The sequence below is a fragment of the Polyodon spathula genome, chromosome 9 (genome assembly GCF_017654505.1).
Source record: "Polyodon spathula isolate WHYD16114869_AA chromosome 9, ASM1765450v1, whole genome shotgun sequence".
Lineage (NCBI taxonomy): Eukaryota > Metazoa > Chordata > Actinopteri > Acipenseriformes > Polyodontidae > Polyodon > Polyodon spathula.
The window spans coordinates 3,452,978-3,477,974 of record NC_054542.1 but is presented as its reverse complement, the minus strand read 5'-3'; the positions used below and the strand labels follow the sequence as shown (position 1 = coordinate 3,477,974).

Genomic DNA, 24,997 nt, shown 5'->3' with positions numbered 1-24,997 from the left:
GTATGGTTAGAACAAAAACCAGGAGGGACACCAGCCCTCCATGACCTGAGTTGTGCACCACTGGTATACAGTATATATCATTTCAGACCATTGAGTTTTAATTTAATTTTAAACATTCTACATGTTATGAATGCAAGACATTTGTTCCACAAATTCTGTTCTTTCTGTCTTTTATGAAATATGTTTCGAAATCACGTTTCGCAATACTTGATGAAATGTTAATGATTCTAACACATTTTAAAGTGCTCGTATCCTGTGGGTTCCCCACCTTCTCCTAAAAACCACAACAACAACAACAACAACAAAAGAAAAACTTGCACACAATAATTCAAGGTATTTTAATACCTGTGCATCTTTTTAATGTCTGAGATTGTGTGTGTTTGTGTTTTGTTTTGCAGTTCAAGTGGAAGGACTGTAGGTCTGCTAATTGTTTTTTTCAGATTCTAGGCCCTAGTAATCTAAACAGCATTAGATCCAAATAATGCTACTATTTAAACGATTAAAACAGGCTTGTCAAGCTTATGGAAACTAAGATATACTAAAGTTGTACATGCACTGTTAGGTATTCTGGTTTTCCTAATTTTAAATAAAAGGCACTATTTATATAGCCAGTCCACTTTAGGAAATAAACAAGTATGTTATTGCAGGTGTAGAAAACCAAATTTAGTTTAAGAAGAATTAAATGTCAAAGTGCCCTCTTCCCTTCCAAAAAATCCTATATTCCATATAAGGTACCGGTATATACAACTTCCATTAGTGGGATCAGAAAATAAAGCACAACAAAGTCTAAAATACAGAAATACACCAAAAACCACATTGTTCAACTATATACATTCACAGAAGGTGAGGAAACTGTACAAAAAAACAAACATATACTATATATCAGTATATGTTTATACTTTGTCTTGTATAGTATGTTTTCTATATTCATGTATACCCAGTGTAGTGTTCACGTGTCAGTTTTATCTCTTATGTTGTAGGAAGGTCCTTATGTCATGCTGAAGAAAAACCATGAGCTCTTTGAAGGGAATGACCGCTATGAAGGCTACTGTGTGGACCTGGCCTCAGAGATTGCAAAGCACATCGGCATAAAGTATAAGATTGCCATTGTACCTGATGGGAAATATGGAGCCAGAGACCCCGAGACTAAGATTTGGAATGGGATGGTTGGAGAACTTGTATATGGAGTAAGGAAAATGCTAATTTTATTTTCACTGAATAACTTTAAACAGTGCTGAGGTCTACTCAATTATTCTAAATATGTTTAAATGAATTATGTTTAAATAATTAATGAAAATCAAACATCACACCGTGGATGAGAGTCTCTTCTGTCTTATCACATTTAAATTATATAAGTGACAGCTGATTTAGAACTGCCACTGTTTAAATCAACTGCACAGACTGAAATGTCTATATCACACATTCATCTAAACAGTAACTACTCTCAAACAAGTAGTAAGTCAATATTAGGACACTTAAGGCCCTATACTATAATCTATTTCCACCAAACCAGTTTACAGGTGTGAAATGTACTTGGTTTTACATTCACTATCGAGAAAGAGGCAACGCAGTTGGCATCCTATTATAAACTATTATAAAATAAGCAAAACACAGAAGACAGTAATAAGACCGCATATGCAAGTGACGTCCTTTGTTTAAAAACTAATCCATAACAGATCCCATCACCACCAACTTCCATGTGTTTACATGCTATAATGTGCTGTGTGTCCATGTGCTTTTACAGAGCTGCAGGATTGTGTACTGGGACTTCTTCATTAATGTAAACGACAGGAGTTTTTAGCAACTGTCATTTAGTGAAAGATTATGTTCAAGAGGGCTGTTGCTCAATCCCTGATAAAACTGCAATTTATTGGGGATTAATTTGACAGATTAAACTGGCAGAGTAATAAGGAGTGCTTGCAGCTAACTCAGTAACAAGTAATGATGTCTGTTCACAGCATTTGCTTTCAGATTGTAGCAGCTGTAACCAATTTTCTTCATGTACTGTAAGCACTTCTCACTGATTTTTTTTCCCCTTTCAAAGTACAAGTTTTAAGATAAAACTAAATAGTAAAGACCTTGAATTGTAGCTGTCTTTGCCAGTCATTCACCCTGTTGCCCGCAGAGTGGGAGTGTGCAAAACAAAACAAACACAACACATCATTATTCAGACTCTTTTCCCTGTGTTATGGCTAATTGAAAAGGCAAACTGAGTAATGCTACTGTATTATGGATTGGCAAGCAGTATTGTGTCAAACAACTATATGGTGTTAAGTGTCATTTGAATTTATGAGATATAAATGCTGTCGCTTATCTACCAGACACCACTGCTTTTTACACAATGACCTTTCCTTCTGTGCCTTGCTGTTTCCCTATAGTAAGTGGTTTGGTGAATGAGAAATGTCTTCTTGCTTTTTATTAAATAATGTTTTAATGCATATATTATATTACTACGTATAATAATATACATATGCTTATTGTCAGTTCTTTGGCTAGCTTTTGCATAATAAAGTGTTCTCAGTGTATCAATAATTCTCAGTTACTGTATAAGTGTCAGTTAGGAAACGTGTCGCTGACTGAAAAATAAAGTTTGCATTTGTACTAGTAAAAACACTTTGGCAGAAAAAATATATAATGTGACATTAACTTTTGTAGCCACTTGCTGTCAAACATTGCATATTATAACTTCAATCTATACTGTACAGTAGAAAAGAAAAATCTAGCCTACTCAATACCAACTGCAGAAACTTTTGTGAGTTCTTATTTTAAGCATGCACTTCTTAAAAATGCAGCCGAACTTAAATTGATCACTTATAAAATTTACGGTTACAGAATTCAGTCAAACTTGAATTTGTTAGTTAATAAAAGTTGGCATAATAATCACTTCCTGCTTCATAATGCCACCGAGTACACCCACAACCAATGCAGATTTAAGCAAGATAAACAAACATTACAAATGGTCATTTTGAAGTACACTGTGTAATAATAATAATAATAATAATAATAATAATAATAATAATAATAATAATAATAATTTAAACCATCAATGTTCTTTAGTATTCAACCTAAAACATGTTTTTTAAAGCATCAGAATAATATTCTACTCACAGTTCATCGTTGGATTTAATGCAGCATCAAGTCTGTTCTGCTGCATAAAACTCGCTATCCTACTGTTGCATTAAGACATTTAAAAAATCCAAACACTGCTCTTTTGAGACATATTTACAGCAGGTTGACCATACGCTACACAGCACTGCAGGGAAAATGACTGTCTCAGTGTTCTTGCATCATTAGTAAGCATGCCTGGCCAAACATAAAATTATGTGCTGGAAGAAATTCAAGCATGAATATCGGTGTACATTATCGGCTAAAATAGCAAAAACCGCCGATAGCCTGTTGTGTTTTTTTTCCTTATATCTGTGCCATGCCGATAGGCTACCAGTTATCGGTGCACCCCTATGTATGATACACCATTAGTGTTGTCGATAACAGGAAAAGTCCTTAACAAGTGTGCATTGTTCTCCTTTCAGAAAGCAGAGATAGCAATAGCTCCATTAACCATCACCTTGGTACGAGAAGAAGTCATTGACTTTTCCAAACCTTTTATGAGCTTGGGGATTTCAATCATGATCAAGAAGCCACAGAAGTCCAAGCCTGGTGTCTTTTCCTTCCTCGACCCCTTGGCCTATGAAATCTGGATGTGTATAGTGTTTGCCTACATTGGGGTCAGCGTGGTGCTTTTTCTGGTCAGCCGGTTTAGCCCCTATGAGTGGCACACAGAAGAACCTGAAGATGGTAAAGAAGGGCCACCAAGCGACCAGCCTCCCAATGAGTTTGGTATCTTTAACAGCCTCTGGTTTTCCCTGGGTGCCTTTATGCAGCAAGGATGCGATATATCACCAAGGTGGGTCAAACAGCTTTTAACTCTTTGCATTTTATGGTCCAACACTGATGCCATGGTGCATATATGTTACGACCATTCTCCTGTTGAGCTGTTTAAAGTTCCTATTTGGTAACACTTTACAATACGTGGCAGGGATTTAAATTCAATAATAAATGATGCAAGCTTCAATTTACTCTGTGTTTCACACTTTTGAACTGCCTTGATTCTTATGAACTGCCACTTATTTTAAATGCTACCCGCTTTTGAATGATCTTTCAGTTCAAATTGCTACTGGTTAAGTTTATGAACTGATGCTTGTATAAATGGTGCGACAGAAACATAGGGATTTGAATTTTGTGTTGTCGTGTGTAACTTATATACACCATGCCGTGACTGTAAAATGCATGAGGAATTGCTGGATTTTCTGTCCTCCTTGGAGGGCTACCGTGTTTTTGCTGCAGATTGCATTTTACAGTCAGTGGGTTTTGGTGTATATAAATATGTTGTGCACTCTGAGGAAAAGCTTATTTTTAGATATTTATAGGAAGTAAGTGTGTATTGTTGATGATCTCAATTTTGTAGTGTACTGTGAAAAACAACCAGAAGATTGTAATGGCCTTAAAGGGGCCTATAGGTGATCTGTTAATAGATTGGATTCCATAATGAAAATAACTTTCAGTAAAGTTGTTTATGTAGAGTTTAAGATTAATTGTGTTTAATTTGTCTACCAAATATAAATAATAATTAATGTTTTTACATTATGGAGATATTCATATTGAAATTCACCTTTGGTTTATTGCAATGTTCTGCTGCTTCTTCATGCTTCCATGTGTAAACTTGTAATGTTATAATGAAAAACAAAACAAACAAACAAAACGTGTCTGTTTAATTCATGTCATTGTTCTGTACTGTCGTAATGTCCACAGTGTGTGTAGTCTTGTCTGTTGCTCTTCTGAATTGACTTCTCCCCCCTAGTATGGCATTGGTTGACATTTGAGAAAAAGGGGGGCTGTCTGGGCTTCTGGTCATCCCACAGACTGTAGCTCTTTGTATACATTCACACCTGTTCCACGTGTGAGCCACGCCAAAAAACACATTCTGTTATGCTAGAATGCCAAATGCTTTAGCCACTTTGGCTTGGTTTCATTGCTTAATTTCTCTCAGGTGTTGGACATCTTTCTGTAGCACGCTTTCACCTTTTGGTAAAATGCATGTCCTGTGAGCAGAGTCTAACTTTTGAATCATTTGAAAAAGAGAATATATTTTCCAGCCACCCAGATAAATGGGCTATCATGAGAAAGAGCAAGAAGCACACAGGAGCAAAATACCGCCACCCTGGACTTAAAGGTACAAAGAATATAATCAAAATAATAGCACCATAAAGGTTACAACGGGGCTATAATTTTGATTGAATCCAGGCTATAGTATTAATTCATGATTACAATGTACAAACGTGACACCCCCATTTTCAGTTGATTGTCATTGTGTGATTTGCCTGCGGTATTTGCTGAGACCTTTGCACTTAAAACAAGCACCTATAGTACCCCCACACACAGAGTTTATCTGCTCAGACGGTTTATAGTAAATAGTGCAGCCTCAACAGAGTATGTTTTGTGCACTTGTTTATATTGCAGAGTTCCCAGCACATATAGCCAGCATTTAATGAATTACTGTATATCTGAAGCTAGATTCATTAAACTCCTTTACCTTCTATAGTGCGCACTTCAATCAGGAATTCAATGCTGCATGCTGGTTCCTTAAAAAACAGAGTAAATAATGTATATTGTCATTAATTTGTACATATCTTGGTAAAATAGATGCAGGTGTTTTTTTTTTTTTTTGTTTTGTTTTTTTTCGTGATGTTGCTTGGTCCTGGTCAATGCAACTGAAAGTGATGTGGGATCAATGATGTGTTAGTACATTCCATGGTAGAGTGTGCTGTGTAAGAACCATTTGTGATTTTTCATTTTGTTTCAATTGGACCTCCCTAACAAGCTTTTGATTTGTAATTGCAATCCCTTGGAATAATTTGACCATCTTTAAACCTGGTTTTCAGTTTTTGAAAGGAGGTCGTCGTGTCATAAGGTCATGTTGAACACATTGGATCGATTGGCGTTTTCTGTAAAATATGAGTTCAAAGCAGACACCGGCAGGACTGTCCTTTGTCCTCCAGGGGCCACTTTAGAGCATCCAGGTGTAAAAAGGCAATAGGCTCGGGCTGGGGATTGGAGGACACCCACTGACTTTCAGTTTTCCTCAACTGTTATGTGGAGTTGCTGTGATGAGGGAACATAATTGGATATTCTAAATTGAGGAGATAAACAGGGATAATATAATTGGGAACACTACAGTTAAAATTAGTCAATAAATCAATAAAAAAAGTACCTTTTGGTGAAAATAAACAAACTGAAAACAAACCGGTCAACAAAGCATTCTGTTAAACCAGGGAACAAGGTTAATGGGCACCAAGGAATTTTATTTCAGTGTAAATTTGGTGGAAACAACATGTTGAAAACCAACAGTAGAAGCAGTTTTAGAAGCTCCAGTATTCCAAGGCCAAATTTTTTAAAAATGAAAAGAAACTGTGAACAGACCAACATGATTAAATATGATTCATATCATCCATGAATCATTTCAGCGAGACTGTAGTCCAAGTGTCTATGATGTATTTTTAAATGAAAATAATTAATTAGGAGTTTCGACAGCTGTCTAAAACGAATTTGCTTTGTATTACTTAATCTAGTTCGTTGAGATAATAGGTGGTTAAAATGCAGGAGATGTCACTTCTGGAAAAGGCACCTCGTTTTAATTTTTTTATCACAATGGAGACTTTTTGTTTCTTTTCCATGAAAGGGAGTCTGCTGTCTGAGAAAATGCAAATATAAAGAAGTATGTCTCTTGAGAAATCAAATCTGGTGATGCTGTCGTAACCAGAATGAATAATAACATTGAATTTGGAATGTTTATTCGATCCGCAACATCTGCCTTTGTTTCATGGTATATTTTAATACAAAATGTGGTTGTAGATTAAAGGTTATTTTATTATTAAACATCTGTTTGTTTGTTACTTTGGACAACTAACTAAACTACATTTTAGTAACTAACTAAGAATCTGTTATAATCCACGTAAATTTCCCTGGAATTTGTAAGAGTGACATACTGTTAATTATGGTGGTGTGTCCCGCTGTGTGTGTGAGTGTGTGTGTGTGTATATATATAGAGCGTGTGCGCTTCAATGGGGGGATGTATAGGTGTCTCCATTTAAGAAGCAAGGAGGTTCCTAATAAAGTGTCCACAGAGTCAGCACTGTGAACTGTCTGACAGATGTTGCTTGCTCACTCTTGCTGCATTTTCTTTGAGTTTTAATTAGTATGTGTATGGATAGATGCCATTTTTCCCCCTGGTTAAAATAGTGTTTCTTGCACCTGCAGTTGCTTAATGACTTATGAAATGAGGCAATAGAACCAATAATACAACTAGCTGGCGTGCAGAGTGCGGGTAACTATAACACAGACTGGACCATTCTATGAGAAAGATGGGTTTATAAAAAAATCAAATGAAGATGGGTCTGATCCAGTAAACAGAAGCTTCATTAGTAAAGTGTTGGTCTTGCCAGTAGTCTGATATTGGCTTCTCCAATTACAGAGCTTGAATTGTAGTGGATTATCAAGTCTGACATGACAATTTTTAATGATTAAAGCAAAATATATTTACACAAAGTATGTGCTACATATTGTATATATTGTATATATTTTGTTTTTATGTTTTTTTTTTCTGGGAGGTGGTTATTTATTTCCCTTCCTTGGTATATGCCCTGTGCAGTGCAATGAGCTGGATGAGTGATTTACATAATGGACTACAATTCGAATGTCATGGCAGCCTTGTATTGACATTATCATTCTGAAGTGCTGGGCAGACAAATTTTCCGAACCATTTTCCGTGAAACTCCGGGGCGAAATTGATTTTCTTGAAATTTAAATGTACCTTTTTTATTAACAGTTTAAAACGGAGGCATGATTGGACCTTTACTCAGGGCTTGAGGAGATTAAAGATTACGGTTTCTTAATCAGATTTGCCATATTTGCCTAGTTTAATCCTTGTCGGTCTGGTAAATGTCAAAGACAATAAACTATGGTGAATAGTCTCTAGGTTACCAGGATGTGTCGTGGAACACAGATGGCGAAGTGTGTGCTCTGATTGGTTGAAAGATCCTGAGCAGTCTATAATATACTTTACTGAACTCTGCTGTGCATTCACCATTACACTGGACAGTAAAACAAAATAGTGACTGCAAGCATTATGGGCAATGGTTAAATATAACTGTATTGAACACAATGAAGGACCATTCTTTTACTATATGTTACTGGTGCAAGAGCCCATGATAATAGTATAAGACCTGCATTTAACATTACAATTAGTACCATAAAAAAAAACACCATGCTGAACATATATTTTCTATTAATAAAATGTAGAAATATGCATAATGTTCATAATCACCTGCTGCTAGAGGTACAGTGCAACTGCACAGGGGCTCACACGCTCAGAGGACCCCAGAGGGATCTGGTTTGGAAAAATACATATTTAACAGTGCCAGTATATTCTGTTACTGTTCGTATCGTTGTAGCTACCGGGGCCAGTAATTAAGTTTTATACTCCTTTGTTTCAACAGGTACCGTTGTTCTCTTCATTACTGTATGTTGAATTAAAATGAGTTTCCTAACTTATTTTTCTTCCCCCGCAACTGTCTTTGCATGGAGGCTTGGTACTTGGCACCTTTATGTTTTGTTGGCTTCTCTTTTTTAAACTCAGTGACCAGTTTTGCTTTAACCTTGTGGTCGCTAAATATTGGAGGGTTTTGGGGTTCTGTTCGACACTTATAATTTGAGCACATGATTCAGTCAGTAGTTTAGACAGAAACTGTTAATAGGTGCTGCAGAGCAACAAAAACAAAGTCACGCAAATTAATATGCCTGTATTTCTGAGAGGAAAATGAGCAATTTCTGTGAATTTTTAGACTGAATTCTACACCCTTGCATGAATTCTGATTCTGATCAGAGGGACTAATAGTGTAGTGTTTGATGTAAAGATGCACACAAACAACTGTGTGAGTAGAAAACGTTCTTATTACATGTAGTTGTATACTGTTTTGTACATGCTAACATTCTGATAAATGTTGTAAAATATCGAACACTTGATATGGCATGTTTGTTTACAAATTGGTGGTACTTTGATTAAAGTTTTTTAGGGGGAGGGAGGCCCACAGCAAGGTCCTGCTCCGGGGCCCAGCTTTCTTTTCCTCCACTACTGTGCAGGTAGTAGGAACAGGAACACGTCTAGCTCCTGGTGTTGCACAGTGACAAGGGTTTCATGTTAGGACACAACTTGCAGGATGCAGCTATAGTTAGGCCTGTTACATTTCTTCTTAAATTGGAATGTTTTGTGGACATTCCCAAAAAGAACCCTTTTGTTTTCAAGAGAATGTTTGAATGTAGTTTTAGCTACATCAAATTTGAGAAATGTGTTTCATTTTATTAGCAAAGAGAGGACAACTCCCTTATTTGCTGCTTCAGCCGAAGTGATGTTCAACAAAGTGAAGCAGGTTTTCCCGAGCAATTAACCATAGAGAGATGGTTAAATAACACAGCAATATTGCTTCTGTACTGTCTCACTCTCTCTTCTCTTATTGCGTTTGGTCAAAAAAAAATTGAAGCTTTCTGTTTCTGTGTACCTCTGTGAAAAAGTCCAACTTTGTCTTGTGTAATAAGCACAGACCATAACTACGCTGTATGTTAGTCATAGGCCACACAAGCAATGCTAAAACACTTATTGATTAGTTTTCTGGTCTTCCACCATGTCTAACATTCTTAATCAAATCCTCTTAGCATAGAAACGTCTGTGTTGATGTATTTTTATGTAATGGTTTCTGAACTAATCTACTGTGAACCAGTGTATATGTACACTTTAATTGTGAAATTTTATTTGTGAAATGTGCAGTCAGTTACATTATTATGTAAATGCTGCAGGATGGTATTGGCAGCTATAGCTCACCACTCACATTTCAAACAGGACATATCAGACCAATACATTATTGATTTGATTTATATACACTACCTGAAAAATCCAGGCACCCACACTGCTGTCTGTTTCAATCTAGTGATTAACAAATGGCCTTCATTCTAAATAAAGAACAGTGCATGCCAAAAATAACCCTCCGAGCCAACCCTAGCACACGCACACACCCACAACTGATACTACATTCATTGTGAAGTGAAAGTGGGCAGTGTTAAAATAAGATATTGGGGATGGACCAAATATGGCTTCTATAGGCAGTTTGGGGCCAACAATAACTGCTGGATTTCAAAGCGCTGACTTACATGATAATACCAGAGAGAAAGATTCCCAGTTCATGGCAATCATAGGCAAACTACAGATAGTTATTACTGTATGTATCCTGGGTTTAATACTGGGTATGCACAGGGACAGCACATAGTCTGTTCAGGGACTTAAAGAAATTATATATTATGGTGTCATCGGCACGCAAACTGATGCTGTAGAAGATTTGTTTTTTTGTCAGTTAGGGTGCCAGCAAGTCGTGTTTTGATTGTCTTTTGTTTGGGAAAGAAAACCACAGACCGGCATCTTTTGTGTTTTAAGTAGAATATTCTACAGGGGCTACCTTAATAGCATCAGCTCATAATTGTAATGTTTAATATAGGTGCACCTTACGATTGGAAAACTCTCACTGTAGAGTAGAATTCTATATGCTGGAATCTAGCCTTTATTGATGAACGTCATCTGTGCCTGTCCTTGGTGTTGGTGTGTCCTCAGAATACAAAACCAGGAGCTCAAATTAACGAGGGCGCAGTTTGACTGCATTTATTCAGTTCTTGAAAAAGTCCTGAGAGACATTTAAAAGAATGCCAAACAGATGGAAAGGGTCGCTCATGTTTACTGCTGATTGCTTCACGCCAATTGCCCTTATTGAATAGAGTTGTGATCACACATTAAATTGATATGCCGTTGTGGCAAAGTGGTTAACAGTGTGCAGGAAAGCAGCAGTGATCCATGAACAGACAAACAACGATAATCCAGGTGCAATAATATTGTATTTGTAAATCCAATGGTCTGATGACACAAAACACAGTAAATAATAATGATAACAAGCAATACAGCGGCGTGTATCTTTAACACCCACAAGTACCACAAACACAATCACCAGTCCACAGTGCATGCTCTAGTGCTCGTGGTGCTAATACAGTTTACCGTGAAACAAAGTGCAGTGTTGTCTGGGTTTACTTGCTGGCCTTTAGCAACTTTGTGTTAGCCGTCTAATAATAACAAACAAGTATTCGCTGACACGACAAACAAAACGCTCATGATTACAATACAGGTTCTCCTTCGGGTTCAGCTTTTAACCATAACAAGGAACAGATCACTTTGCTACGCCCCCTTTTGTACCGTCAGTCATGACTCCTTAGTTAACTACTGCAACCATTCTTCCAATCTGCGGCTGCCATGTTGTTTCCTTTCTGGGTCGGGATTTAGTGTATCGTAGCTCTGTCCCCTTTCTAGATGACCGTCTTCCTTATAACCCTGGGAATTAATTGTCTTGCCATCCAGTCCACGGTACTCTGTTCCCTTTACACAGCACCCTTACAGGTCAGGAGAGAGATTTATCACCAAGAATCATTCTATCTATCTCTATCACAGCCATCTAAATGATAAACACTGTCCTGCAGATTCTGAAGCAGAACATCATCTGTTATTTGACAGAATGGTCAGAAGTATGCTGATTTAATTTGTCCTAACCAACACAACACATTGTCACCCTGTTAAATATGCAGGAGGATTGGTAAGATCTGTATCTACAGGCAAACCTGCAGTTTTGTCACAAAAAAGGCAAAAAATAAGTTTCAATGTATAGTTATAGACCTGTGACAATCACAGTATACAATCCAAACCAACAAAGCAAATATGTAATAATAGTTCTTGTGAATAGTGTGTGTATATGAGGCAGGAAATTGGTGTGGCAGCATTATTACTGTTGTAAATCTGAAAATACTCAAATTTGTAGTTTGGGGTTCTTGACAAAATTAGGACTCTGATAATATTAGGTTGCATAATATGAGAGTGCTGTACATTCCTGTGGGAATTTCATCTTCTTGAAAGTCGACGGACAGTTAAGGGAGCTCCACCGCATAGCTCTTTAATCCTGACATAAACACCCACTGCCGTTTAGTCATATGGCTCCCACAAACAGAAACTGCCAGTTGCTTTGAATTGTGTGATGGTTTTCTGATAGAGAATCATTTCTACTGGGGGCTAGGTTGAGACCATCAAATCTACAACCGGGCTTATAGAGATAAAAAGGGGTGAGGAAATAGTGCTAGTCATACCACTATTCACTCCCATTTGTTGTCATTATCTATCCTTATTCAGTATAACAAGGTTTTTTTGACTATGTAGAACCCTTGAGGGTCACGAGACAAAGCAGGCATTTGGTTTCAGCCTGTCTGTGCGGTTCAGTTGTCTGTCGGCCATTAAGCGCTGCAGACTAAAAAGCAGTGTGCCAGAGTCACTTCCGATCTGGTTCATTAATGACCTACTGAATATGCTGGACAGCCTGTGGACATGTGCATGCAGACAGTGCTTTGCTTTTGAGAGATTTAAAATCCCTGCAGTACATTCAAGTTTCATCACTCACTGAACACACAAAAAAAAAAAAAAGCTTTAGACTCCCCCACCAAAAATATTCTGCCACACAACTGATTATTATTACTCTCAAGACTGATTGATTGTGCTAGTAACTATTTTATGTAATTGGAAGTATTTTGAATGCATATCTCTGGCAACAGTATATGAGACTGTACATACATAACACAAATATCAATAAAACCACTTCCAATAGCAGAATTTTGACTTACAGTGATCACAGTATTTGTATGTGGTATATATCATTTGTGTTGTTTTTTCTTTTCGACACGCAACAAATGTTTTAGGCGATGTCTTCATTCTGTTATACTGGCCCTTTTGCCGATTTTGCTAATCTTCAGTAATATAGATGTAGTTTTTTTTGTTTTGTCAAATACAATAACTCATAAATAACACATAATCAGATGGAGGTCAGAGATATAGGGTACATCAGTTAATTACAAATGAATTTACTCCAGTGGATGCAGGGAGTGGACCAGGCCTTACTGCCTGTATTTGTTTTTGTTTTTGTTTGTTTTTAATTAGTCAACAATAGATAAATTAAACTTAAGAAAATAACAAATTGTATATGTGCCTCTAATGACTGTCTTTATCATGATTATATACCTCTTTAAGGGTTTTTATTATCAATGGAAAAGTTTCGAAGCTAGTTCTATTAATTTTCCTTCAGGGCAGCACAGGTCTTGTGGTTTTTTTTGTGTGTTTGATTTATTCCATTTCAAATATGAACTATTGGTGGTCTCTGGGATTTTTTGTTAATTTTATTCAAAAAATAAATAAATCAGGTTTCTGTTGATCACACGTGTTGGGTTTTTCAATTTGTCAATGTTCAGTTTAAAGTAGGATTTAGCACCCAAGATTTTTATATATGTATATATGTATTCAAGAATAAGATTAGATTTTTTGGGGGGGGTGGGGGGGCATGGGTTGTCAGTACTCTTCTCCCGGAGCAGCAATTGCAGACAAAAGTTATGACTTCAGCATAATTAAAATGTCATACTGTGGAATGCAAGTGGTTTGAAGGAACAAAGCAATTACAGTTACTTTATGATGTACAAGGTATTGAAGCCATGAGTGTTATTCAGTGTACAGTATTAAAGGTAAAAAAAAAAAAAAAAAACATGTATATCCCACTTTCTTTTTCACACACCTTCAGTGAAGGGATGTGTATGTGTAACTGTTTGAACACATCCTCAAATACACATCCTCCTTCCACTATCCAAGAATAAATTGAACTCCATCAATATGAGATCAATCTAATACAGAATAGCTGGAGAAGAATAAGTTACAGATGATTCAGTCATGCAAAGAACCCCAAGAGTCAATTTAAGTGTTCCTTTGTTAGAAGGCAGCTCTTCATACTGTGGAACAGCATACAAACCGATATTGTCATGGTTCCCATTTGCCTCATAATGCCATTCCCCTACCTCTCGTATTGTCAATTTAAGGCTGAACACAAATAGCACAGTCTCTTAACTGTTGCTCAAGACTGAAAGACTATACCAAACAACCACATGTCCTTTATAATGTGCATTCAGTCACTTTATGGCAAGAATAATTTATTTGTAACAAGACATATTTTCCGGAGAGGCAGTGTATCTGTTTCGCTGACTTGGGGTCATGTCCATGCCTGCAAGTTGGATTGAATAACTCGAACCCTTCCTTAATAAAACAGCAGTATAGATATTTTTTAAGAAGGTAATGCAACTGAATAGATTTAGGATTACTTAATTGTGGAATATTGTTGCTGATCTAGAATACTGTTAAACTCATGTTTTACAGCTTCTGCAGGAGCCTGTATGCTTTACTTGTAGTGCTAATTAAATTGTCAACAGGCACAGTGTTGCTGTCATAGAAAACACATGTGCGGCCGTAGAAATCTATAAAATGGTACACAAGAGATGTGAATGTTTAATATATGCAGAACGGTACAGTAGCTGTGGTGTTTTTTTTACTTTTTTTCATTTATTTAGCCTTTTTTTTGGTTTTGGTTTTGGTTTTTAAGAATCTAACAGCATTCATAATCCAATGAAAACAATGTCCTGGCTTTGCTGAGGATGAGTCTGAAAGCTGAGCAGCTACAATACACAAACAAGCAAGCAAACAGGTCATAATAACAGCGGCAGATCTGTCAGTTCCTTGTGTGAAACTGAGATTTCGTCTTTTCCATGTAAGCTGTAAGTATTTTTCTTCTCCTTGTATTTAGGTCTCTCTCGGGTCGCATTGTCGGAGGTGTTTGGTGGTTCTTCACGCTGATTATTATTTCATCCTACACGGCTAACCTCGCTGCCTTCCTCACTGTGGAGAGGATGGTTTCACCAATCGAAAGTGCAGAGGACCTCTCCAAGCAAACCGAGATCGCTTATGGAACACTAGACTCAGGGTCAACCAAAGAGTTTTTCAGGGTAAGTGCTGTAATAGCTGCTAAAGCTGTATATCTTCAGTAAATTGCACAACACAGTCAATATCAGTCCACAAGGCAGCCTTCTTAGAATGCACGCTTGATTTGCAGATATCCAGCATGCGGTGAATGAAGGTTCTGCCGGAATTGATGAAACAGATCTTTAAGATATTGATTACTTGGTATGAATATGCTCCATGTTTCCTTCTCCCTGTTGTGAGCCTACCACAGTTGCGGTGCAACAGTGTCACAAGCTTTTATCCATCAAAGTATGTGGCATAGCAGTGTGTGTTAAATCAAGGCTTTTAATCTATTTTCTTACTAATACCAAAGTATTTTTAACAAAAAAAGGGGCAGAGTTGCTAGTGTTAATAAGAGGTGAAGGAAATTGGTTTTTTTTGTTGTTTTTTTTTTAATCTTGTTTGTACAGTACTGCAGCTTGAACACTACATTCTGCTTTAGCTACAGTGTGTGAGATTGGAGGGAAAATTCTACTAAAACCGATAAAGGGAAGGATATCTTTTTATAAGGCTGTCAACTCCACCTTTAATTCCACAGACAGCTCAGGAGACGTGACCCAAAGTGTGATTACAGTCTTTACCGATATTTTCACACTCGGTTGCTCATTTCTAATAACAAGAACAGGACTGAAATTGATACAGTAAGCGCTTTGCATGGTAAGTGCTTTTGTCTACTCTTTGTTTTTGTTTTTTCAGAGATCAAAAATTGCAGTGTATGAAAAGATGTGGACCTACATGAAATCTGCAGAGCCCACGGTTTTTGGCAAAACCACTGCAGAGGGAGTTGCCCGTGTTCGGAAATCGAAAGGAAAGTTTGCTTTTCTCTTGGAGTCCACCATGAATGAGTACATTGAGCAGAGGAAGCCTTGCGATACAATGAAAGTGGGAGGAAACCTGGATTCCAAAGGCTACGGAGTGGCCACACCCAAGGGTTCTCCATTAAGGTAGGTGGAATAGTGTAACAATATAATGATGTGTTGTTATAGTATTCCACCTTCCCTGATGCCCCTTATACTGTATCTAGTTATTTTGTGTTGTGTGTGACAATGGTATGTGCTGTATTTATTATTTTCCTTTTACTTTCTAGAGCAACGTACAGGTAACAAACTGTTTACTACAACATCTTTTCAACATAAAAGCATTGTTGCATTTAATGTGTCTTTTGGCCATGTGAAAACAAACAATCAAAACAGAGCTTGACACCAGCAAAGGTTCTTACAGCTATAATTTAAATGATTTGCTGATTTTTTTTTTCTTTTTAAATATGTCCTTTGATTTATTTAAAGTCCCCAGCCTTTTAAAGCAGCTGTCACAAGTTTGATGGTGATATTTTAATAGTAGGTTATATAAACCTCATGGATCTTATAGTGGAAACGATTTGTCCCTCAGGGGAAAGAACAGTGACAGATGGTGGACAGTAATTCCCTCCAGCAACTAGGAATTGTAACTGTTTTGTCCATTAGGGCAATATGTTTCCATTGTAACCCTCAAATCCAGTAAACTTGTATCATATATTAGTTGCGGCATGATGGTTACACATTAAGACTAATTGGAGATCTACTTTCCAGTTATTTTTCTATTTGCTAATTTAAATGCTGTGAGGACTCACACTAAAGTAGCATTCAAATCCAGGGTCCTAACCACATATCCTTTTTAATGCGCTTTTCCAATTGACAGTTACCTTTATGGTGTTGGAATAGCCCAAACAAATTTTTGTACAAATACGCATAGTGAACTGTTGTTTAGAAACTAGCATTTGGTTCAGAGTGACCTTAGTAGAGCAGGGGAGGCAATTAATGGTCATTAGAGTTAGTGAGAGTGCTTGTGAGCTTCCAGCCTGGATTATGATACTCTGTGACAGCGTCTGTGTTATAAATTGGGCAATGAAAGCAATCAATAACATCAATAATATATTTTCAGCTACTTGAGTTTTCACTGTCACTTAAGATTTTGCTGCCTGCACTTAATAGTTAAATATAGAAGGAAATGAACAGGGAACTCAACTCTGCAGGAAAGGTTCAATATTTAATGAAAAGGGTGCCACTTTAGGCATATAGCAGAAACAAATGGTTAATGACCTTGTAAATGTCAATTCAATGCTCAGGATTTTCCAACTAGATTGCAGATAGTACTGTCAGATAGTCCCCTTGTAAGATGATAATCCTTACCTGCTCTTTCAAGATAGGCTATTTCAGAAGGTTGAACTATTCAAAAGTCAGGTTAACTGTAGTGATCTGTTGGAAGTGAGTACCTGCCTTATCTACCTGTTGATCGTATAGATCGGATGCCTCTATGGGTGCCACAATTATTCATTGGCTTGTAATACCTTTGAAATTGTTTCAAGCCAAATGGTATTAATTAAGACTGAAAGAAAGAGGGCAAAATGAGATATGATGCCTTCACTGCAAAAATGTGACAACCCCTGCAATTAGATGTCACCGCAGTGTTATTTGCAGGAGCATATCCTTTCATAAAAAACAAACAAAAATGATTTTCTTTATTTAAAAACTATTACAGATGTTTCTGCATCATGGCTTCACCTACCAACACAGAGTATTATAACACCACAGTAATATAATAGTAGTACTTTAACTTTTGGGATATTGTTTTTAATGTCATTATTTATTTATGCTGTCTTGTTAAAGGAGGGCTACATAATCTTTAGGATACTCTCTTCTGCTGTTCTTTTAATTCTGCTGTAACAGCTATAGAGCAAGACACTAGGGGAGGGTGAAAGTAAAATATTAGTTATTCAGCAGCTATATGCACTAGTGACTACTCCATCAGAAGCTGTGATATTTTGAATTTGCATTCAAGTGGATAAAGTAAAGGGCTGTCACATTCCTCTAGGCTTTTTTTCTAAAACATGAATAACCTCCGCAGACTTATGTTCTTCTCAAACTAAATTTGATGCATAAAGAGGTGTTAAATGAGGTTGTTATTTTACATGGCCAGAGAGCATCGCTTAAAATAGCCTTGTGTGAATTTTGTGGGATTTTTTTTTTATGTTTATATTTATTTATTTATTTGTTTGTTTGTTTGTTTGTTTCGCAGCTTGAAGATTTCATTTCATTCTCTTCTGTTGTTTTATGTTACATTGAGTTGATTCTGACATTGCTTGCAATTCATTCTAAATAACCCTCTCTTGAATCTAATTGTAAAACTGTACTTTTGCAGAGTGGCCATGTTGCTTTCTCTCCATGTCTTGAAGTGTCTAAACACCCAGGCGTGGTTGTTCTTGTTTTTTTTATTTTGTTTTTAAATTTGGAATTGGCAATTATTTTACCCTGATTTTTTTCTTAATTTGGAATGCCCAGTTATTCAACCTGGCTCACTGCAGCAACCCCTGCACTAACTCAGGAGAGACAAAGATGAGCACTCGCATCCTCCGAAACAAGTGCCTTCAGCCATGCTTTTTTTTTGCACTGCAAGCCTGCCGTGAAGCCATTACAGAACTACAGCGTCAGAGGACCATGCAGTTCTGAATTGTACACAGGCAGGCCTGCAGGCGCCCAGCTAATCACAGGGGTCGCTGGTGTGCGGTGAGCTAAATCCTCCCCGCCCGGGCAGCTCTTGTTCAATTGTGCACCAACCCATGGGAACTCCTGGCCACCGTCGGCAGTGGTGTAGCCTGGATTCAAACGCGCACGCCAAGCTATAGGGCGCATCCTGCTCTCCGGACAGAGTGCCTTTACTAGATGTGCCACTTGGGAGCCCCCGTTGTTCTTTCTTTTCAAAAGAAGTGACACATACTATGTAATACTGTAAAAACAATTTGCTAAAATATTGGTAGTCAGCTATTTTAAATTGCCTGCAACATAGGCTATGTAAGCCCCAGTCTCTGCTAATTAAGCTCTGTATTAGCTGAACAATTGCAATGGGGTCTTGCATCTGTGATTTGGTTTTCTCAGAAAGAGCTTTTACAGAGTAAAGGTCATTTTAATTATGACAAAGGCCTAAAAACCACAACACAACAAGTAGAGCACTGGAAAAATATAGTGCAAAATTGCGACTAAAACCAACAACAAATTAAACATAAAACTCAGTTTCATTATTGCCAAACTGATCTGTTTGTAATTACAACAACAGACGGTTTCTGTTAGCAATAATAGAAATGTGTAGACAATTCTGTTTTTAGATTTCCTTTTAAGACAAACACCTTCATAAAAAGCAATTACTGTATAATCAAAAGTAAACAATGTCACCTAAAAAGAGAATTGACTTTTAATTATTGTACAGGCTCTACATGCAAGAATACATTTTTACAGTTTCTCTTATCCTCTTCTGTAAATGTTAAAAGTTCCCTACACACAAGAAATGGAACTCATTTAACTACAGCTGGCGTGATAGAGCTCAACTGAAGGCAAATATGTTAGCGTGTCAACCCTGAGGTCATGAGTCTGGGTCCCATCCTTGAGATTGAGGTCCTGGCCCACCCAAGAGTGTTGAGTGCTGGGGTGGTAGGAGCTGTTTGCAGGGTTGTTACCATCACAGTAGGGAAGCAAGCCAGAACTAGACAGTGCTGAGGGCCTGCCCACAGCTACCGGCAGCCCCGTGATTCAGGAGATGGAGCTCTATACAGAGAGGTGTAAGAGCTCCAGAGCTCAATGTAGGGAAAATGGTTACAATCTCCCCCCTCGGTCTCGAGTGCGCACTTAAACCTACATCCCTTTTTACCAATGAATTATGGGGGGGGGGGGGGGGGGGGGAGGTGGAGGCGAGAGGGGGGGGGGGAGGGGGGAGGGGGGGGGGGGTTTACTTTTTTTTTTTTTACTATACATAAATTACTGTTACTTCCTTCTGCAATCTTTTTAATAGTGTTAGGCTTCCTGTTATGTACTGTGAAAAGTTTGCCTTAATGGAGAAAAGTTTTCCTAAAGTTCCACCAATTAAATCTGGTAATTGCAGATTACCGAGTGCAGGGTTGTAAACATCAAAGGCTAGAAAAAGAAACAAATGAACAGCGGCTTTTCATGTGTCTAACCCTCCACTGGCTGGATTATTAAATTAACATGTCAGACAAAATAACTATTTGGGGCAGCATTCTCAAAATTTCTCCATAGGCAACAGCAAAATTGTTGCAGCTCTAAAAATAAAACTGCGATTGAATGGATATTTTGTGGTTCTGTTGCAGTGTTCAGCAGAACCAGCGCTAGTTCTGCTGGTGTTTTCTTCAGGCTACATGGGGACTGTCTGGAGTGATGATGTCACAAAGTCTGGGTTTATGTGTAGCTTCCCTCTACCCGTACGTGTTGTTGTCACCTTGTATATTAAACAGGCAATCCCCAAGTAGCCACAATAAATGGAAATATTCATGAGCTACTGATATATAACTGCTATAGAAAAATAAATATCCATCCATTTGTAGTTTTATTTTAAATTAGGACAGCAATAAAAAACGCTCACTGCAGTAACAATAATTCTGGGAGAAAAAAAAAAAAAAACGGTATTATGTAATGCATAAAATCAATAAGATGTTAGCCTTGATCAAAATGTTTTGAGCTAAAAAATAATGACTGACAATGATCAAAAAGAGAGGTTTATTCAGAGGAGGGTTCACTGGCATGTCATTCCATTCTTATCCTTTCTAAACCCTTAAGGGCTGTACATTTTCTTACAAATATGTTTTATCGTTTCAAGAAATGCTGTTAACCTCGCAGTTTTAAAACTGAATGAACAAGGCCTCTTGGACAAATTGAAAAACAAATGGTGGTACGACAAAGGAGAGTGTGGCAGCGGGGGAGGGGACTCCAAGGTTAGCCTCAATGTCACCAAAAGCGGGTAAACAGTATAGAGTAATTGGTGCATCTGCTGTGGCATCTTACCCGCACTGTGCCCGTTAGTGGTATAATGGCGGGGCACATAGCCTATAAGAAAAACAAAAAAAAATAAATCAGAGCAATTACTGTCAAAGCAAAAATATTTGCTGCTTAAAAAGAGGATGGCTAGCATTCCTGCAGTATTTACTGTATAATCCATATGTAACCTTATACTATTGTATTTATATACTGGAAGTTTATAGCCATTAATAATGTCTGAAACGTTTAATGTACAAGATTGATCAGACTTCAGACATTAAATTAGTTTAAGATTTATACTCCTATAAAGACATTCTTCTTCAGTTACCTGCTTAAGTGTATAGTTACCAGTTTAATTCTATAATAAATCTGCATATGTGGAATGTGTGTTTTGCCAATAATTCTGGGTTCACAGTAATTGCCTGCACTTTCTTCCAAAATCGGCCACAGCAGTATGTGCCAGTTACCTAAAGCGATGGAGCAGGTCCCATTCATATGTGTGTAGCTACGACCTGGGCCCACATGTATACATGTATATACTCAATGGGACTTTGCTCTGTCACTTTGCAATGCAATTCTATGTAGATTTAATTGAATAACATAAAATAACATATATAATGTTATTTATGTTATTTTCCACGTGAAGAACTCCTGTAAACCTTGCCGTTTTGAAACTCAGTGAGGCAGGCATCTTAGACAAGCTGAAAAACAAATGGTGGTACGATAAAGGTGAATGTGGACCCAAGGACTCTGGAAGTAAGGTCAGTCGCTGCAGTTTGGGACCTACTGTTGTATACACAAAACAGTAAAGGAATTAAAACTGTATGCAGATTTGAGAGGGAGAGAGATTGTAATATACTGTACACAGTAGAGAGATATGACATGGCATGTGTAAGCACCGTGCACATATTGATTCTACTCACCTTTTCACATTACAGTCATAAGCATATAAAATGACTTATTTATTTAAGTGTATAGAATTATAGAACCGTTTTACAATGTTATTTGAAAATTAAATTGATCATATAGTATTTTAGCTGGAAGCATTAAAATAGAAATGCATTTTAAATAGTATTCTAGAGCTCAATGTAGGATATAGCTAGGATATATCATGCAAAACTGTATATAGTTTTAACACCCCAAATTGTTAATAAACCTAGCTATATTTTATTAATTGCCATTAATTATTATTATTATTATTATTATTATTATTATTATTATTATTATTATTATTATTATTATTATTATCGATGACATTATTGTGCCTTATTGTTTTAAAACTTAATGGGGTTAAAATATGTTATTAATTAAACTAGGATATGTTTCAACAAAACGTGTTTAAAAAATAATACACACATGTGAGTGTACCTGATGGCATTTCTCAATGTGTTTTTCTAGGACAAGACAAGTGCCCTGAGTCTCAGCAATGTGGCTGGTGTCTTCTACATTCTTGTCGGAGGCCTGGGCTTGGCAATGCTGGTGGCTCTGATAGAGTTCTGTTACAAGTCCAGGGCAGAGGCCAAGAGAATGAAGGTGGAAAACAATGAACAGAACTTTAACCCAAGCCCCTCGCAGAGTACCCAGAATTTAGCCACGTATAGAGAAGGTTACAACGTATACGGGACCGAGAGCGTTAAAATTTAGGGGTAGGACTTAGGGCCTCATATAGTAAGTGGGTGATGCATTTTTCGTAAACGCAAAGTGTTGTGACCGTGTGACCAGTGTAAATGCTTTTAGTTGCTTTCCTCCGCTGGAGGATATCTGCAGAATGCAAATTGGTTTCCATCTTCTGGCTGCGGATGATGTGTATGCTACTTACTATTACAAATAGGCACCTGCATTGCATTTTTCTTTCCATTACAAAACTGTCAAAGCCAGTGGAGTAAATAAATAAATGGGAAACAAATATATTCTAATTTAAAACTAAAAAAAAATAATCCAAAAGGGAATTAGATTAACTATATAAGCATATTAAATGTAAGGGGGTATCTTTTCATGAACTGCCAAAGACAGTGGCAATCTATTGTTAGCTTCCTTTAGGTAGAAGTGCAGCAGTATTTCCAGCTTGTGGCTAAACTGCATGCTTTGTCTTATGATGCTAGTTAATAACACTGATCTGTTTTAACATATAAAGTGGATAATTAAGTCCCAGGCATCAATTATGTCCAAGAATCTCGTTAAGCCTGGGTTTTATTTAAAAAAGGTACTATTTAAAAAGCTCTATAGCATTGCCATGGTTAAAGGTGCTATCATTTTGATTAAATGTAGGCCTTACCCTTACATATATTGGATTAAGAGGAGCAAATCCTTGAATTTCCAAACCTAAGTCACCTTTGCTAACTACTAGGTTATTATGTTTGGTGCACTATAACTACATTCTTAAACAAGTTCATTTTTATTTTGTTTTTTTGTAGAGGGTATGAAAATCAGAAATGCAGATGTCTAATTATTATTTTATTTGTTCTCTGTTTCGGTGTTTGTTGTTGCCTGCCTTTTAAAAAAAATTCCTTTCCGTGTATTTTCTAAATTATTTTTTAGAAGTAAATCTTAAGTTAATGTTTTTGTGTTCTCCTTCTTTTCTCCCCAAAACCCCAGCTAACGTTCACTGAAGCCATGAGAAACAAAGCCAGACTATCCATCACAGGGAGTGTTGGAGAAAATGGGCGAGTTCTGACCCCTGATTGCCCAAAGGCTGTACACACCGGAACATCCCTTCGACAAAGTTCAGGACTGGCTGTGGTATCGTTGGACTTGCCATGAAAACCAAAAATATTCTAGTGCCTTATCACAAAAAAGAAAAAGAAAAAATATATTATGTGGGTAATTGATGGTACTGCAGCACAGACTGAAAACAGCAGTAGAATCTGTGATGATCTTACATTTGTAATACACAAGGAGCTCCGTCTCGACACAGATGACATATTCAGTAAAAACCAGTGCACAACCTCAGCTCTGAACACTGAAACTCGGATCTTATATCAGGACAAAACTGGCGAAGAGGGGAAAATCAAGACCAGAAAACTGTACTGGGGGGGGGGGGGACGAATTTATAAGCATTTATCTTTACCAATGTTAAACATGAACTGTTTTAACAAAAAAAAAAAAAAACATGCTTATTAAACACTTGGCTTTTGTCTTGGCAAAATAACGCAGGGGCCAATGAACATATTAGCCTGCGGACTCGCTAAATATCCATAAATAACATGGGTAAAGATATCCAGTTGTGCTGGGATTAAAAAAAAAAAAAAAAAAAAAATTATAATAATCACTATACTGTGATATGAAGAAAAGTAAATATGTAAATTCTGTGAAAAAGAAACTAAAGAAATTATTTACGTTGTCTTTTAAAAAGAAGGAAGATACTGTACAACATGCCTGCTTTTTAACTGATGTAAATAACCAAGTAGTGGACAAAATACATTTCTCTTTTATAACCAACCATCTTAGGAAATAATTCATTGCAATAATGGATATAAGATGACGTCATTGTAATTAGAAAACAAAAAACATTATGAGAATCGTTTTATATATATATATATATAACAACATGGACATCAACTTGTTTGCTGTGTCATTTGTACTGTTACATCATTTAATGTTCTGCAGATTGCATCTGTCTAAGTCCAAACTGAATGTTAAAGAGTACAACATCCGTTTCCAGTGTACAGTCCGAGCACAGACTACGGGTCAGACATGCTACAATTATTAATAATCTAGTTCAATGTAATAATAAGTTGTGGTTTTTGTACCCACCAAACAAGAATAAAACTAAAACATTCTTATGATAGTCACAGTTCTTGATGTGTGTAATCTGCTACCTATAAGTTGACTATATGGTTCTATTTTAAAGCCAATTAACATTTAAGCTGTTTACAAAAAAAAAGTTTTATTTTTTCATTAAAGCGACTGTATTAGAGTTTCAGATTGAAATCATTTTTAATAAAAATCAAAAGTAGACACTGTTGTAGTGTTCACAACACTGGTTGAAGTGAAGTTTGCTACTTCAGCCTACAAATGATATCACTGTGTAACGTACCACTTTGAAGTGTTTGTTTGTTTTGCACTTGATCGTGTAATTAATGAGTGAGAATACTGAGCAATGTTGAAATTCAGTTTCTGCATTTCCCTTCCAGCACAAAAAAAAAAAAAGTAATCTGAATTAACTAAAGTCTTGAATTTGTGC

At 36.9% G+C, this 24,997-nt stretch overlaps 1 protein-coding gene across 8 annotated transcripts in view; it reads left to right on the top strand.

The window, feature by feature from the left end:
* The window catches only part of LOC121320341 (glutamate receptor 4), a 91,202-nt gene extending 66,472 nt beyond the window's left edge, over positions 1 to 24,730 (top strand). Inside the window, exons 10-17 of one of the 8 annotated variants that reach the window (XM_041258564.1) lie at positions 981 to 1,187; positions 3,531 to 3,904; positions 14,802 to 15,000; positions 15,713 to 15,960; positions 16,104 to 16,115; positions 21,461 to 21,575; positions 22,213 to 22,347; positions 23,410 to 24,730. In XM_041258564.1, coding sequence (XP_041114498.1) covers positions 981 to 1,187; positions 3,531 to 3,904; positions 14,802 to 15,000; positions 15,713 to 15,960; positions 16,104 to 16,115; positions 21,461 to 21,575; positions 22,213 to 22,347; positions 23,410 to 23,574 — 1,455 coding nt within the window. In that variant the 3' untranslated portion in view covers positions 23,575 to 24,730. Of the gene's footprint in view, positions 1 to 980; positions 1,188 to 3,530; positions 3,905 to 14,801; positions 15,001 to 15,712; positions 15,961 to 16,103; positions 16,116 to 20,656; positions 20,772 to 21,460; positions 21,598 to 22,212; positions 22,483 to 23,409 lie in introns of those variants that run through there. The other 7 variants (XM_041258563.1, XM_041258566.1, XM_041258565.1 and 4 more) reach the window with 7 other exon arrangements.
* The last annotated feature ends 267 nt before the right edge of the window (positions 24,731 to 24,997 follow it).